The sequence below is a fragment of the Penaeus chinensis genome, chromosome 27 (genome assembly GCF_019202785.1).
Source record: "Penaeus chinensis breed Huanghai No. 1 chromosome 27, ASM1920278v2, whole genome shotgun sequence".
NCBI lineage: Eukaryota > Metazoa > Arthropoda > Malacostraca > Decapoda > Penaeidae > Penaeus > Penaeus chinensis.
This window is the reverse complement of record NC_061845.1, coordinates 21,400,102-21,415,101: the sequence shown is the minus strand read 5'-3', so window position 1 is coordinate 21,415,101 and position 15,000 is coordinate 21,400,102. Positions and strand designations below refer to the sequence as shown.

At 40.3% G+C, this 15,000-nt stretch overlaps 1 protein-coding gene across 1 annotated transcript in view; it reads right to left on the bottom strand.

The window, feature by feature from the left end:
* LOC125039675 overlaps nucleotides 1-15,000 on the bottom strand; it is a 61,982-nt gene that overhangs the window by 9,945 nt on the left and 37,037 nt on the right. Inside the window, exons 3-6 of the mRNA XM_047633867.1 lie at nucleotides 10,449-10,638; nucleotides 3,820-4,838; nucleotides 2,778-2,959; nucleotides 1,290-1,397 (exon numbers count right to left, since the gene is read on the bottom strand). Of these exons, the coding sequence (XP_047489823.1) occupies nucleotides 1,290-1,397; nucleotides 2,778-2,959; nucleotides 3,820-4,838; nucleotides 10,449-10,638 (1,499 nt within the window). The remainder of the gene's footprint in view (nucleotides 1-1,289; nucleotides 1,398-2,777; nucleotides 2,960-3,819; nucleotides 4,839-10,448; nucleotides 10,639-15,000) is intronic.

The window sequence follows — 15,000 nt, the reverse complement described above, 5'->3', positions numbered from 1 at the left end:
TAATAATAGTAATAATGATACTGATAGTAATAATAATGAAAGATTATAACTGGAGTAGTAGTAATGTCAACAATGGTTTCAGTAACAATGCTGGTAATAGCAGAAACATTTGTAGTTATGGCAATACAGGTTATATATAATTCCGAATATGATGGCAATGATAATGATTATGATTATCGGATGTAAAGTATTAACGAACAACCCATTTCCGATCTACCCCCCCCCCCCTTTACCAAGCCTCTAATCCCCCTCCACCCCCCACCCCCCATTCTAATACCCTGCTGAGACCTTTCATCGCCTCAGACAACGCTTTAAAAAAACGGGCGCTTGTCAAAGAAATTCGAGAAGGATTATTTACATACTTTTTGAGGGTTTCAAGTTCTTTTTAATACTACTTTTCATAATGAGTGTGTGTGTGTGTGTGTGTGTGTGTGTGTGTGTGTGTGTGTGTGTGTGTGTGTGTGCGCGCGTGCGCGTGTGCATGTGCGTGAGCGCGTGTTTGTGTGCGTATGCGTGTGTACGTGTACATATGCATGTACATGTGCGTGTACATGTGCGCGTGTGGTGTGCGTGTATGAGTGCGTGCGTGTGTACATAAGTACGTGCAAGATATATATACAAATGACTGATTCCTCAATTACATGCCCTCCTCCCCTGCCCGAGGGCCAAGGGCAGATGATGAATGGCACATCAAAGGCTTGCGTAATATCAGGGGAGATCGCGTGTTCGTCTGCCTTTAAGCTACGGGAACAGAGAGTCCCTTCGTCAACCGAGCCATTGAGATCCTGCACCTTATTAAGAGAACAATCACTGCATGAGCCTCACGTGCCAAGGAGTTACAGTCAGCTCCACCTCCGCACACAGACCGAGGAATCTAATGCGCGTATGTTGTCTTAACACTTCGCTTAATGCCTTCTCTGCACACAATGGGTATGGAAGGAAGGTTTCTGTTAACGGCTGGAGAACATGTTTGATTTTCAATTCAAGTTCTCTTTATTCATTATTATTGTTTTCTTTACATTTCTTCTATCAAGAACACTCATTTTGGAAGAGAAACTGATTGTTTTTTTAACAACCTAGCTAGCAAAAAAAAAAAAAAAAAAAAAAAAAAAAATATATATATATATATATATATATATATATATATATATATATATATATATATACATAATAGAATATAAATGATAAAAATAAAGATCTACCGCATGACAAAAAAATCCATACAACCAAGCAAATCTTAAACAAACAAACCCAACAAAACAAAAAACATGACAAGGAAGCCCTCTTACTTGAGCCTCTGCAGAGCCGTCATCTCCCTCAGCGCCGCCAGCCTCTCCCTCTGGCGCCGCCTCTCTTCCCGCGCCCTCTTGTGCACCTCCGTCACCGTCACCAGCCTGCTGGGGGAGGGAAAGGGAAGGGCGTGGTAAGGAGAAAGTGGGGTTCAAAAGCGTCGGTTTTGAAGCTATGGTGATGGCGCTAAAAATAGTGATACAGATATTTATGGTTACACTGATGGTGATGATGAAGAAAATTATAATAACAGTGATACCGAACATTATTATATATATTAAAATTATCTATATTATAAGTTTGCTTGTCCCATTCGTTCGTCCGTCTGGTAGTAGCAGTGCTTATAGTAATATCATTTTCATGTTTTTTATTATAATCATTTTAATCAATGCTTTGAATTTTATAGTCTATGTTTGATTATTATCCTGACAAATGATTATTGGCATCACCGTTAATAATTATTACAGTACCGTTGCTAGCGTTTGTTAGTATTATCAAAATTCTTGTCTTTGATAGAAATAAAAACGACAAAGTAATGTTATTTGGACTGCCATTAGAATTATCAGAAATAACAACGGGAATAAATAAGAATAACAAAAACATTGCTTCTGCAAGTATTACACCTATCAGTCATTAGCAATCCCTTAAATCAACAAAATAATAAAATAGAAACGTTCATTTCCAGAAAGCATAGATGAACGAAAAAATGTTTATTGGTTCAATATCCTAACATTTTTAATAACAGTTGTGCGGATTTTTGAAGTAGGTTATATGAAAGTAATATTTGACATCCTACAATGTAATGCTGTACTGCATTGCAGGTTAGTGTTTTTTGGTACTTTTGTATCTATTTATCTATTTATCTACTTATCTGCCTGTGTATCTTTATATGTATATAGATGGATGGATGGATGGATGGATGGATGGATGGATGGATGGATGGATGGATAGATGGATGGATGGATGGATGGATGGATGGATAGACAGATACAACAAAAAACACCAACCGAGTTCCACCTTCTGACTTCCACTGTCATTTTTATAAGAGAGACGACGAAAATTGTTGGTGACATGGTTTTTGGAGCGAAACCCACTTCCGCCCATCATTTCAAATATATTCCCGATGACTTCGTGGAAATCTTGACTCAAATAAGATCGACGAAAATAATGGAAAAAAAGATTCTTTAAAATGACAGGATACCGTGTTATATGTTCTTGAATTTTCAATAGATACATGTTCCATCGTACTTATGGGTTTTTTGCATGTATCATGTGCCTCGAAAAATGTAACCATAGAATTTCCGAGGAAAATGTTTATTGACAAAACAGTAAATAAATAAATAAAATGTGGAACTAACGAGTTGAGGAATAAATGAATTCTAAAGAAGAGAATGTGTGGAAATATCTCTCAAAAAAGACATTCATAAGATGCGCTTAAACCGAACAGAAGTCTACGGGAAAAACCCCAACTTTGAACTATATCATACCTTGGTTTATGCAGGTCCCGGTTTCCTTTCCTGGCGAGCATCGTAGCTCTCGCCCTCCGCGCCGCCTCGCCCTGCCGACGCGCCGACCTGCGGTAGCGCCGCGCCAGTACTCCGCGGTATTCGTCGGGTCCGGGCAGGTAGAGGCTCACCACCGGGAGAGTGAGCACCGTTTCTGAAGATCCCTGTCGGAGGGGAATAATCTGCAATCGTATGCGCACAGACGTTCTTGAACACACATACACGTATATGTGCACATGCATTCAGACAGACATACACAAATATCTTTGCAAAAGCATATATACAAACACCAACACATATATACTGCAATGGGCACACACGCATGCACAGATGAACTTGTGAACTTGCATATACATAAATACACAAGTACAAACACATTTTATGTTTATACAATGTTTTTACTTTGTAAGTCTGCACAGTTTATGCATGTATTGTAGATTATTTTGAAGATCTCTCCGTCTTTCTCTGTTCTGTAAATTCTCAATTAACTTTCCGTGTTTGGCCTATCATCTACTAATTAGGAATTTCCATCATCTGCTGGTATGTGCAAAAAAAATATACATTTCTTGCGCAGATATAAACAGAAGACAATTCGCTTAAAAACGAATTTGCTGTGTAACATTTTTGCAGTTAAAATCCCGCGTCTGTCGTGACTTTCTTAAACGACTCCTCCAGTTTAACTCATCTTCACTTAATTGTTCTAATTTCTTTTAATCTGACCATGATATTATAATAGTGCATTATCCTAGTCTTCACACACCGCAGGCACCAGTCCTTCACATAAGAATTTATAGAATCAGAATGTTTTATTCACTCGTCTACCTTTGTGTATTAGGGTCATTTTCATCGTTGTTGAACGAATTCTTTTGGTTAAATGGAACTCAAGGGGATGAAAATGAAAAGCAGTAAATAAGGAATACTGAAAAGACGGGACCTGAGCATGGGAAAATGACGTGAGGCGCGGCATATGTGAAAGGGTGGGTGGAGAGGCAGCCGGAAGCCGCGTTCTGCGAGCGGCGTTTACCTTTCGCTTATCTTTTTCGTCTTCGTCCGAGTCGCTAAGCGGCCGCCTGTAGCCCTCCCCGATGTCGCCCTCGAGGCTCTCCAGGTCGTCCTCTACCATGGTCTGCCAGTCCCCCTGCAGACGGAGATGAAGACTTCTTCGCTGCGCTATCGTGGCTCCGGTCGGGAAGAGGTTCTCGTGTTCTTGGGGTTCTGCGCCGCCCCCGCCCTCCGCCGGCGGCTCCTGGTCTGAGCTTGTGTTCTTCGCGAGTCTGCTCTTGGGCTTGGAGTAGCTCACGACCCGCATCCTGTCCCTGGTCACGGGCGAGATAGACCGGAAGCACTCGCACCGCCACCCGAGGCTGTCCTCGTCGTCGTGGTCATGGCACTCCCCCTCGAGGTGGGGCGGGTGGCACTGCCCGTCGAGCGGAAGGTCGTACTCGGGGCGGCTCGGGAATTCGTTGTTGGGCGTGAGGAGGCAGGCGGAGGTGGGGCTCGGGGGGCGGCCGAGCGTGTCTCTGCCGCTATCTTGGGGAGGAACCTGAAGGTGCAGCTGCATCTCCTGTTCCTCGAGGGAGTCGCTGTTCTTAATGTCGATGCGGAAGCCCCCCGCGGCCTCGGTGTGCGGAGGCTGACCGACTGAGGGTATGGACGGCAAGCTGCAGGCGTCGGCGGCCATTTTGCTTTGCTGCGAGGAAGGGAACCCCTCGCACTCTTGCCCGCTGGCGTCGCTCCACGAGCCCGACTCGCCGCTGGACTCCTCGCGCAGATGCTTAGGATGTCCGCCCGAGCCTTCGTCCTCGCCGCTTCCTGGCTCTTCGCTCCGGGTTCCTGCGCCTTCGGTCGCCTCCTCCGCGAAGGGGCTGCCCTCGCCGCCTCGTCCTCTAGGGGCTGGAAGACTCCCTGCTTTGGTCTCCTTCGTCGGACATCTGCTCTTGAGGAAGCCCAGGATGGCTCGCGTACCGCCCCGGATGACCTCCGCGGGGGGGAACGCGAGGGGGTTATCGCTCACCTGAAGCGTCGTCAGCTCCGTCAGCGTACCTGGCGAGACAGAAACGCGGAGATGAGTCTCAGGAAAGAGTGACGTTAACAATGAATATTGAGGATATTGAGGTAGGGCATAGTGCTAAGAAAAAAAAGCGATGGGGAATATTTTGGTTTAAAATGACGGGCAAACAAGAAAGAGATGAATAAAGATAGATACCAGAGAAGAAGCAGAACGAGGGAAAAGAAGAAAATTGTAAAGAAAACAGAACCAAGTCTGAGAGATACTTACAACGATAAAAGTAACAGACACAGGGTTAGAAAATACTTTGTAATGAAGCTGGAGCACAAAAAAAAACTGAATGAGACACGAGTTTTATATCAGTTAGTAAGAGCTGGGAATTTCATTTACAACAATTTAGTTAAAAAATAATACGGGTGCTTTTTTTTTTTTTACATTATTACCTCGAAATGTAAATATTTCTGCGTCCATTTCCCCGTGATAATAAAAATGAAGCAAGAGCCAGGCAAGAGCGCTGATAATTGCTTCCTCATATCTTTCCCTAGATATTAAGCTCATTATGCAGAGCTAATTAACTCTTTGCAAACGCCAGACTTATAACGAGATACAAAACGTTCAATTAATGACTTTGCATTCCCTAAATACACAAACTGATCTAGAAATTCATACGAGACATTTTTCATACGAAACCAACCCTGGTACAAATAATTTTCAGTCGTTATATTGTTTTATTATGCCAGGTCAATCTGTTTAGAATATCATTCTAGCTGAAATATAAAAACTCTTTGATCCTTCGGTTTAATTACAGTTTGCATCAAACTCGAAAGAGACACAAAAGTCAATCTGAAGTATTTTAAAACAGATTTGAAACACATATGTCTTTAATTGGTGTAAATATAATTTCGTGGCATAAACTTCTATATTAGCACGATCTTGGTTTCGTGATGAAAACGAGAGAATATCGAGTTTATAATTTTCTTTGTTTATGCATATAGGTGGTTACCGATTGACAAAAATAGTATAGAGGAATAAGTGCCTTGCTGTTCTTCTTTCTCTTATAGACTATAGTCTTTTGCCTGAAACTATACTTTCACCAAGAGAGGAGGAGGAGGGAGAGGGAGAGGGAGAGGGAGAGAGAGAGAGAGAGTGTGAGGGAGAGAGGGAGAGGGAGAGGGGAGAGAGAGAGAGAGAGAGAGAGAGAGAGAATGAGAGAGAGAGAGAGAGAGAGAGAGAGAGAGAGAGAGAGAGAGAGAGAGAGAGAGAGAGAGAGAGAGAGAGAGAGAGAGAGAGAGAGAGAGAGAGAGAAAGAAAAAGAGAGAGAGAGAGAGAGAGGGAGAGGGGGAGGGAGGGAGGGAGAGAGAGAGAGAGAGAAGGGGGGGGGAGAGGGAGAGATAGAAGGAGAGAGAGGGAGAGGGAGAGGGAGAGGAGGAGAGAGAGAGGGAAAGGGAGAAGGAGAAGGAGAGGGAGAGGGAGAGAGAGAGAGAGAGAGAAAGAGAGAAAGAGAGAGAGAGAGAGAGAGACAGACTGAGAAACAGAGACAGAGAGACAGATAGAGAGAGAAAGGGAGATAATAAGCGTGCATGCGCACACGTGTGTGTTCCTAATCTCTGAAAAGTTTACAGTCCAAACAACCTTATCAAAATCTTATCCAAATTCCTCTCGTGTCTCATCGACATTTCCAATTCATATTTAATCCGGGAGAAGATTTGGCTTTTCATTATCTGCAAAACAAAAAATCATCGATCAACATCAACCGTCTCGTAATCCGGGACTTCGATGACCCATAAAGATAAGTCAACCCCTCGAGATTCGCGGTGTCATAACTGATAAGCGCCGTGGGAAATGGGCTTGTTTTATTTACCTTCGTTTTGATCCGAGTTATTTTCCTTTCGAACACAGTGGTTTCTCGGACACGCGATCCGGCCGGCCAGGTAACCGGTTCACGAATGCTGGCAGCGATGAAGAGAATTTCGTCGCAGCGTAAGACGACGTCGTGCGGTTCATATACATGTTCGTGTTTTATAGAGCAATAGTTGCGTTACCCATAACCTTAAATTATATGTTACACGATCTAAGGATAAGCATATAATTGTTAATTATCTATAAATATATATATATATATATATATATATATATATATATATATTATAATGCAATATCTTTATCCATGTTGAATTATCCATGGTCTGGTAGATAATCAGGATAGAGAGAATTCCGTCGCAGCATTTCTGTCAGTGGTTTCTATTAATGTTGTGTATGATTTATACTGAGGTATTTTATCTGGGTTAACCTATTTGGCAGCATATATGGAGAACTAAATGCAATTGTATAAGAACATTGCACAAGAAAAAGAAAAACAGTTCAAAGATTCACGGCCGGTCATAAATGCGAAAGTAACGCCACTTTTTCCCAAGAATCAGCCCTGCTGAAATAGGGGTGCATATGATAAACCCGAGTGTTTATATGCTATCAAATACGGTACCTCCCCCCCCCCCCCCCGTCCCCTTCCCCTCATATTCATGACTAAAACTACTTCTACCACTCGTGCTTACTCCAGAACCTACCTCCCCCCCCCCCCCCACACACCTTCCGTCCCATAAAAAGGCATAAATTTACATACAAATTAAAATAAATCCTTCCAACTTGCATACGCCTGCCGGTCTTCATTTGGCTGACGTGATTGCGTGAAAGAAGAAAAGGTTATCAGTCACTTAGTCTCTTCTCAAAGCAAGACAACTAATTACTAGTCTTTCTGTTTTGTGTCAAGGAAAGGAGTAATTGCAATGTTGTTAATGAACGTTGCATGTTTTGAGAAATGAAGCAGAAATCAGATTATCCCAAGGGAAAAAAGGGAAAGAAGTTAAACGTGGGTTATTATAATGTAGACTATAATATCTGCGGAACTGGTGGGTCTTGGGATTACTCTGGACGTTAAGAACAGTGCCTCTCGCCTGGAAAAAATAGGGAATAGAGGGCTGTCTTCATACGAACGGGATTTAAGGATTAGGTCAATAGTGTAGCCGAAAATACAAGAAAAATGTTATGATAGAGAAGGGAGTAAATTAGTAAAATATGGGGGAGCAGTTTGTCTATCCGTTCGTCTATACCTATATCTATATACCCAGCTGTATCTATGTTCATCTACCTGTCTATATATATATATATATATATATATATATATATATATAATATATATATATATATATATATTTACATATATGTGTATAAGTATATATATTTATATATATATATATATATATATATATATATATATGTATATATGTATATATCTACATCTATATCTATATATGTCTATTTATCAATCTATAAAGTATATACTAAATGTATTAGATACATAGATAGATAGATGTGTATATATATGAATACACACAACCATGTGTGTGTGTGTGTGTGTGTGTGTGTGTGTGTGTGTGTGTGTGTGTGTGTGTGTGTGTGTGTGTGTGTGTGTGTGTGTGTGTGTGTGTGTGTGTGTGTGTGTGTGTGTGTGTGTGTGTGTGTGTGTGTGTGTGTGTGTGTGTGTGTGTGTGTGTTTCTGTGTGTGTGGAAGATAAATATATAAAGTAAAACGTGGAAATTCCAGTCACGTCAAGGAATACAAGACAAGTAGGACTCAACTACTTACATATGTATGGAAGGCAAATCGCCTCCGTAATATGCACTGTAGACACACCCAGTTGCCTGCTTTATCCGTTTACGAGGATGCATTATGGTGAAATACTTCATGAATAGTCTCAAGATAACAACAAAAAAATCAAGAAGACACAGTACGTGATGCTATCGGTTTAACTACTTCACCGGAAGAAATTTATATTGAGTTGAAATAAACAATGTTGTTTAGAGAGAGACAGAGTCAGAGACAGAGACAGAGACAGAGACAGAGGCAGACAGGCAGGCAGGCAGACAGACAAGACAGACAGACAGACAGACAGACAGACAGACAGACAGACAGACAGACAGACAGACAGACAGACAGACAGACAGACAGACAGACAGACAGACAGACAGACAGACAGACAGACAGACAGACAGACAGACAGACAGGCAGACAGACAGACAGACAGACAGACAAAACATACAAAACAGGCAGACTGAGAGACAGAGAAATAGACAAGAGAGAGAGAGAGAGAGAGAGAGAGAGAGAGAGAGAGAGAGAGAGACAGATAGACAGACATACAGACAGAAAATATGAAAGCATGAGCATAAAACCAGGTTCCGCATGCAACAGTAAGCAACGAAATGGCTCGCAAGGTCCCACAGCAGGTTACTTCTGCACTTTAGCTGAACTGAATGAGGTTAAAGCTGGAGAAACTTAACAGCGGAACCATGGTAGATCAATGGCGGATTTTCATATTGAATCACTGTTCACATAGTTAATAACTAAAAACCTGGACAGTATTCACCTTGACAAATTTGGTTTAGATAAAGTTAGCTTTAAAAAAATAATAGAAATTATAGCCCATAACTCCTGTCTGTACACACGAACTGATGGTGTAGCTATGGGCTCTCCACTGGGTCCCACCTGCGTTAATGCTTTTCTAAGTTATCATGAACAAAACTGGCTAGAATACTGTCCACCTGAATTCAAACCTCTACGTTAGCGTCTTCATTTTTCACACATTTACCGTAGACATCTTTCACCAACCAACACACTGTCTCTAATGCCAAACTAGACCATAAATTTGTAAAACTGTCATATATGGGTGATTTAAGCTTTGAAATTAGGAAACAATTAATAACACTTGCAAAATAATTACCCCATATTAAGTTTACTTTTGTTTTTAGTAACACCAACACTATAGTTAAAAACAAAAAACTATGAACTACAGCTCTGACTTGTGTTTAATGTGGTTCATTTACCTGCCCTAGCTGCCAGGCTTGGTACGGAGGGTCAACCTCACGATGGCAACGACACCGAGTCTTCGAACACAAAGGCAAGTCCTCCCGCTGAGCAAACCATTCTTCTCAGCAAAATGCAGTCAATACAACACACCATTTTTCTAACATAATTTTTTGTATTTTGTCCGCTCACTCTTCATGCAAAGACCTCATCACCTCAGAGTCTCTGTTTATAAATAATAATAATAATGATAATAATAATAATAATAATAATAATAATAATAATAATAATAATAATTAAATAAGAACTAAACAACATAACCACAGCAACTACCTCACTATCCACTAAACTGCCCCTCTCCATACACTTTGGTTAGTCTAATCTTCCCTTTGTACGTTCCACATATTTATGATTCATGGTTTGTTTCTATTTATATTGAGTTAATGTATTTTGTATGTATTGTCTGTTAATATAATTGTGTTATATTTCCTTTTCCATTATTTAGTTATGTGATATAAAAAACAGAACCACATCTGCATAATTGGATTATCTAATGACCATATTGTCTGGCTCTCTGTCACAGCACTCATAATGAAGGCCTGTGACACCCTCGAAACGTTTGTGAAATAATATGAAATTCTTTACGGTCGTATTGATTTACCTCTTCTTAATTAAAATTCGCAGTGTTACTGGCAAACCCATTACGATTACAGTTCGCCTTTATTTCCGAATATCCCAGCATCCAAATTAAGTATCTTACATATATCGAGCAGTAATATTGACTTACCTAGAGCAGGCGGCAGGGCTGTGAGGTGATTGTCCTGCAACAGGAGAACCTGCAGGTGAGTGAGGGACGCCACCTCATTAGGGAGACACTGAAGGAAGTTATATCGTAGGTCAAGCCAGGTGACGTAAGACAGGTGCGTCAGAGCTGCGCTTGGCACCTCCACGAGCCCGTTGTCCTGCAAGCTCACCCGCTGGGGACAAGAGAGGGAAAGTGCACTTAATCTTGAGGTATATCTTAGATATTTTTTTTACGCAGATATATGTAGGAAGGGTGGCTAGGTAGGTGTGTCTGATGTGTAGGGGAGAGAAACCGTTTTGTTCTTTTAGGATACGGAACGATGTGGTAGGTGGGTTTGTAGCACATTATGATATTTCGTGTTTTTTAAGGGAAGGTAAGTAGGTAGATTGGTATATGTGAGGGGATTTATATAGGTAATATGTTTTCTTCTTGTTTTCTTCAGTAAAAAGAAGAAATAAAAGAGTATGTTCCATAATTTTAAAAATAAAACACTCTTCTGAAATATGCCGAAATATCAACATTGTCTCCCAAATTACGATTTTTCTCTATAAACCTAAAGCCACTTGGAGGTTGACCAAACCTTAAGTGATTAAGATGAGAATTATGAATAATCCTGAAAGTATTATACGTTGAATGCACGCCTAGACGTACGTACGTACGTGTGTGTGTGTGTGTGTGTGTGTGTGTGTGTACACATGTATATTCACACACACACACACACACACACACATGTATATTCACACACACACACACACACACATGTATATTCACACACACACACATGAATATACATGCATGTGTATGTGTGAATATATATGTATATGTTCATGGGTATATGTATATGTATGTATATTTGTATATGTGTATATATATATATAATATATATATATTTATATATATATTTATATATATATATATATATATATATATAACCCCTGGTGTATATAAAATTGAGTCTTAGTGTTTTCCTCATGTCCCCCTATCAAAACCTCCCTTGCAATTTTCTATATTAGAGCTGCGTAGTATATCCATGGGTGTGCCAGGCTGTGTGTCAATATTGGTGGAATCTATCCGCAAGGGTTTATTTCTGTATTTACATATATGTGTGCATATGTGTATATTTGTGTCTGCGTGTGTGCACGTATGTGTGTATGTGCGGATCTTTGCGTGTTGGATAATTCAAATCTTCATCCGCCTCTAATACGTCAGACGTTATCATCTTAATCATTATAATTATCGTAATTTCCTAAAAGTCTAAGAGCTTAAGAAAAATGACCTAGAATATATTTCGACATTTTCTTGTTTCTTTTAGCTTCAACATCCTTATCGTAACCATTTTACCATATACATTTATATATATACATATATATTTCATATATTTGTGTGTGTGTGTGTTTATGTGTGTGTGTGTGTTTATGTATGTGTGTGTGTTTATGTGTGTGTGTGTGTTTATGTGTTTATTTGTGCGTGTGTGTGTGTGTGTGTCTGTGTGTGTGTTTGTGTGTGTGTGTGTTTATGTGTGTGTGTGTTTGTGTGTCTGTGTGTTTATGTGTGTGTATATTTATGGGTGTGTGTTTATGTGTGTGTGTTTATGTGTGTGTGTTTATGTGTGTGTGTGTTTATGTGTTAATTTGTGTGTGTGTGTGTGTGTCTGTGTGTGTGTGTTTGTGTGTGTGTGTTTATGTGTGTGTATGTTTATTGGTGTGTGTGTTTATGTGTGTGTGTTTATGTGTGTTTATGCGTGTGTATGTGTTTATGTGTGTGTGTGTGCTTATGTGTGTGTGTTTGTGTGTTCATGTGTGTGTGTGTGTTTATGTGTGTGTTTATGTGTGTGTGTGTGTGTTTGTGTGTGTGTGTGTGTTTATGTGTGTGTGTGTGTGTGTGTGCGTGTCCACACACGTATATACTGTCACGATCATAATTTTCCCTCCTGCCCCTCGCACCTGTTTGCGCGACGGGTCACACGAGGTAAGGGTTGGAGGAAAGGGACATGGGAGTAGGGGAGTGAGTCTCACTCATTTGCTACAAATATTTCAGCGCATCGTACCACGGGAATTTGCCATCACATCACCCGGTGTGTACACCTCTAGATTACGTGATTGACAAGGTAAGTTGTGAGGTGATAACTTGAAATCATTATAACAGGGATCAATGTCTCATTGAAATGACCAGCTGAGAAGTGTGGGAGGGAATCCAGCATCGCCCAAATATCTTGTGAATTTTATATCTTAACGCCTGAGGTTCAGCGAGGCTCGACTAAATATTAACTTGGTGAAAGAAAACGTATCTTTTGTAGTGGCGGTATAGATCAGATTTTTTTTTAATGGAGTGTCACAATCTATCCCAATACTATTTATCTTTCACTCCTATGAGCTTGTTATAAGTAGTATTCGCAACAGACTTACGGTTGGGAATATTGCGAAAGGGGACGCAGTCCATTAATCCTTATAAATAAACTACGCCGTTATGGGCAGTAGTATACAGCCTTCTTAAAGTCACGTAACTGGACGTTGCTTTCATCATACGATTCAATGTGAAACTGATCGCAGGCAAACCTGGAAGGCTAAAAGAGATCGCGAGCAAGGCTTTGGGTCGAGCCGCTTGTTGGCGTGGCAGTTGGGCGGCTCTCTACATCAGCAGACTGGTAGCGTGGTGGAAGGAAATTCAAATTCGCACACAATAAAAAAATATTAGTTAGAAAGGAAAACAAAATCAGCAACTTTATACAGCAGGCCATTGTTCTTTGGGAGAATTGCGAAATTCACACACAATACGAGAATGCAATACTTCAGATATTACGTATGAAAGTTGCCTACACAAGCTGCAATTAAGAACTTTAAAACATGGAAATATTTCCAGTTTTATAAGTGGGTGCCGAGACGTCTGCCGTCTGCCGTTTGCCTTTCGATCCCGCTCATGAGTCTTTATATTTGGGGGGAGAAGGCCCATATAAATAAAAAGTTATATGTGACTAAATATGACTAAAAGCATGTTGTTATTATCATTATTGTTACCCAGTAGTTTATACCTTCCAAAAAGGAAAGATTATTCTGCTCCTCGAATAATCCTATCAACCCGGGAGGGTGTTAGTTCGGTACGGCCGAACGTGCAAATGGATGAGTTGATTAACAGCTTGTTTCGAGACTACGAGTCCACAACGTAAACCGCGCGGATTGTTACAAAATGGTTTCATGTTACCACCTTAATAGTATCTGTCAATGACGTAATTTTAAGTCGAAGTGTCATACGATTCGATGCGATGTGAGCCAATGCGTGAAACCTCACACCAGCACCTCTTCGCAGGTCCTTCCTCACGTAACCCGTCGCGCAGACAGCTGCGACGGGCAGGGAAGGGCGGGGCTCGGAACCTGTGGGTTGTGACAGTAAATATATGTATATGTATGTATATATGTATATATATATATATATATATGCGTGTGTGTGTGTGTGTGAGTGTGTGTGTGTGTATGTGTGTGTGTGTGTGTGTGTGTGTGTGTGTGTGTGTGTGTGTGTGTGTGTGTGTGTGTACATGTGTGTGTGTGTGTGTGTGTGTGTGTGTGTGTGTGTACATGTGTGTGTGTGTGTGTGTGTGTGTGTGTGTGCATGTGTGTGTGTGTGTGTGTGTGTGTGTGTGCGTGTGTACATATGTGTGTTTATAATATGTGTGTATGTGTATACATACATACATACATACATATATATATATATAGTGTATGTGTGTGCTTGTGTGTGTTATTATCATTAACTTTCTACGTGAGTGTGTTTGCGTGTGTTTGCATGTTTATATATCTCTGTATATTTATCTATCTATCTATCTATATATGTATATGTATATATATGTGTGTGTGTGTGTGTGTTAGTGTGTGTGTAAGTGTGTGTGTTTTGTGTGCGTTGCTATATGTCTCTGTGTGTGTTATTATCATTATCTTTCTACGCGAGTGTCTGCGCGTGTGTTTGTATCCTTGTATCAATCTATATATTTCTCCATTGTTATTGAGATTATCATTATCATCATTTTCGCCATTACTATTATTGTTGTCATTGTACATATATTTGTGTATATATCTACAACTATGGGTAGCAAGAGTAGTAGTAACACCATCCCTACCATCACCCATATCAATATCACTTTCAGTACACGCATTATTCATTTTTCACAATTTTCCAGCGATGAAAAACTATTTCATTAATGTTTAATATCTCTAATGCACCGGACGCAAAGGGTACGTTTCCAGGATATAACATAGTGCTGTCAACTGTGCATTGTGTGGCATGAGCTCAAGGTAGCAGTTTCACCAGGATTATTTTCCTCGGCTGGATGTCCTGACGCGCATTTCTCTCTTGGTCTCTCATTTTTTGCGTTTCTTTTTGCATACAGATATACAAATAAATAAATATATATGCATGCTTAGGTTCACTTCTATATACATATAATCATATATGTATATATATTAATATGTGTGTGTGTGTGTGTGTATGTGTATAAATATATGTGTGTGTGTGTGTACATATATATGTGTACATACATACATAT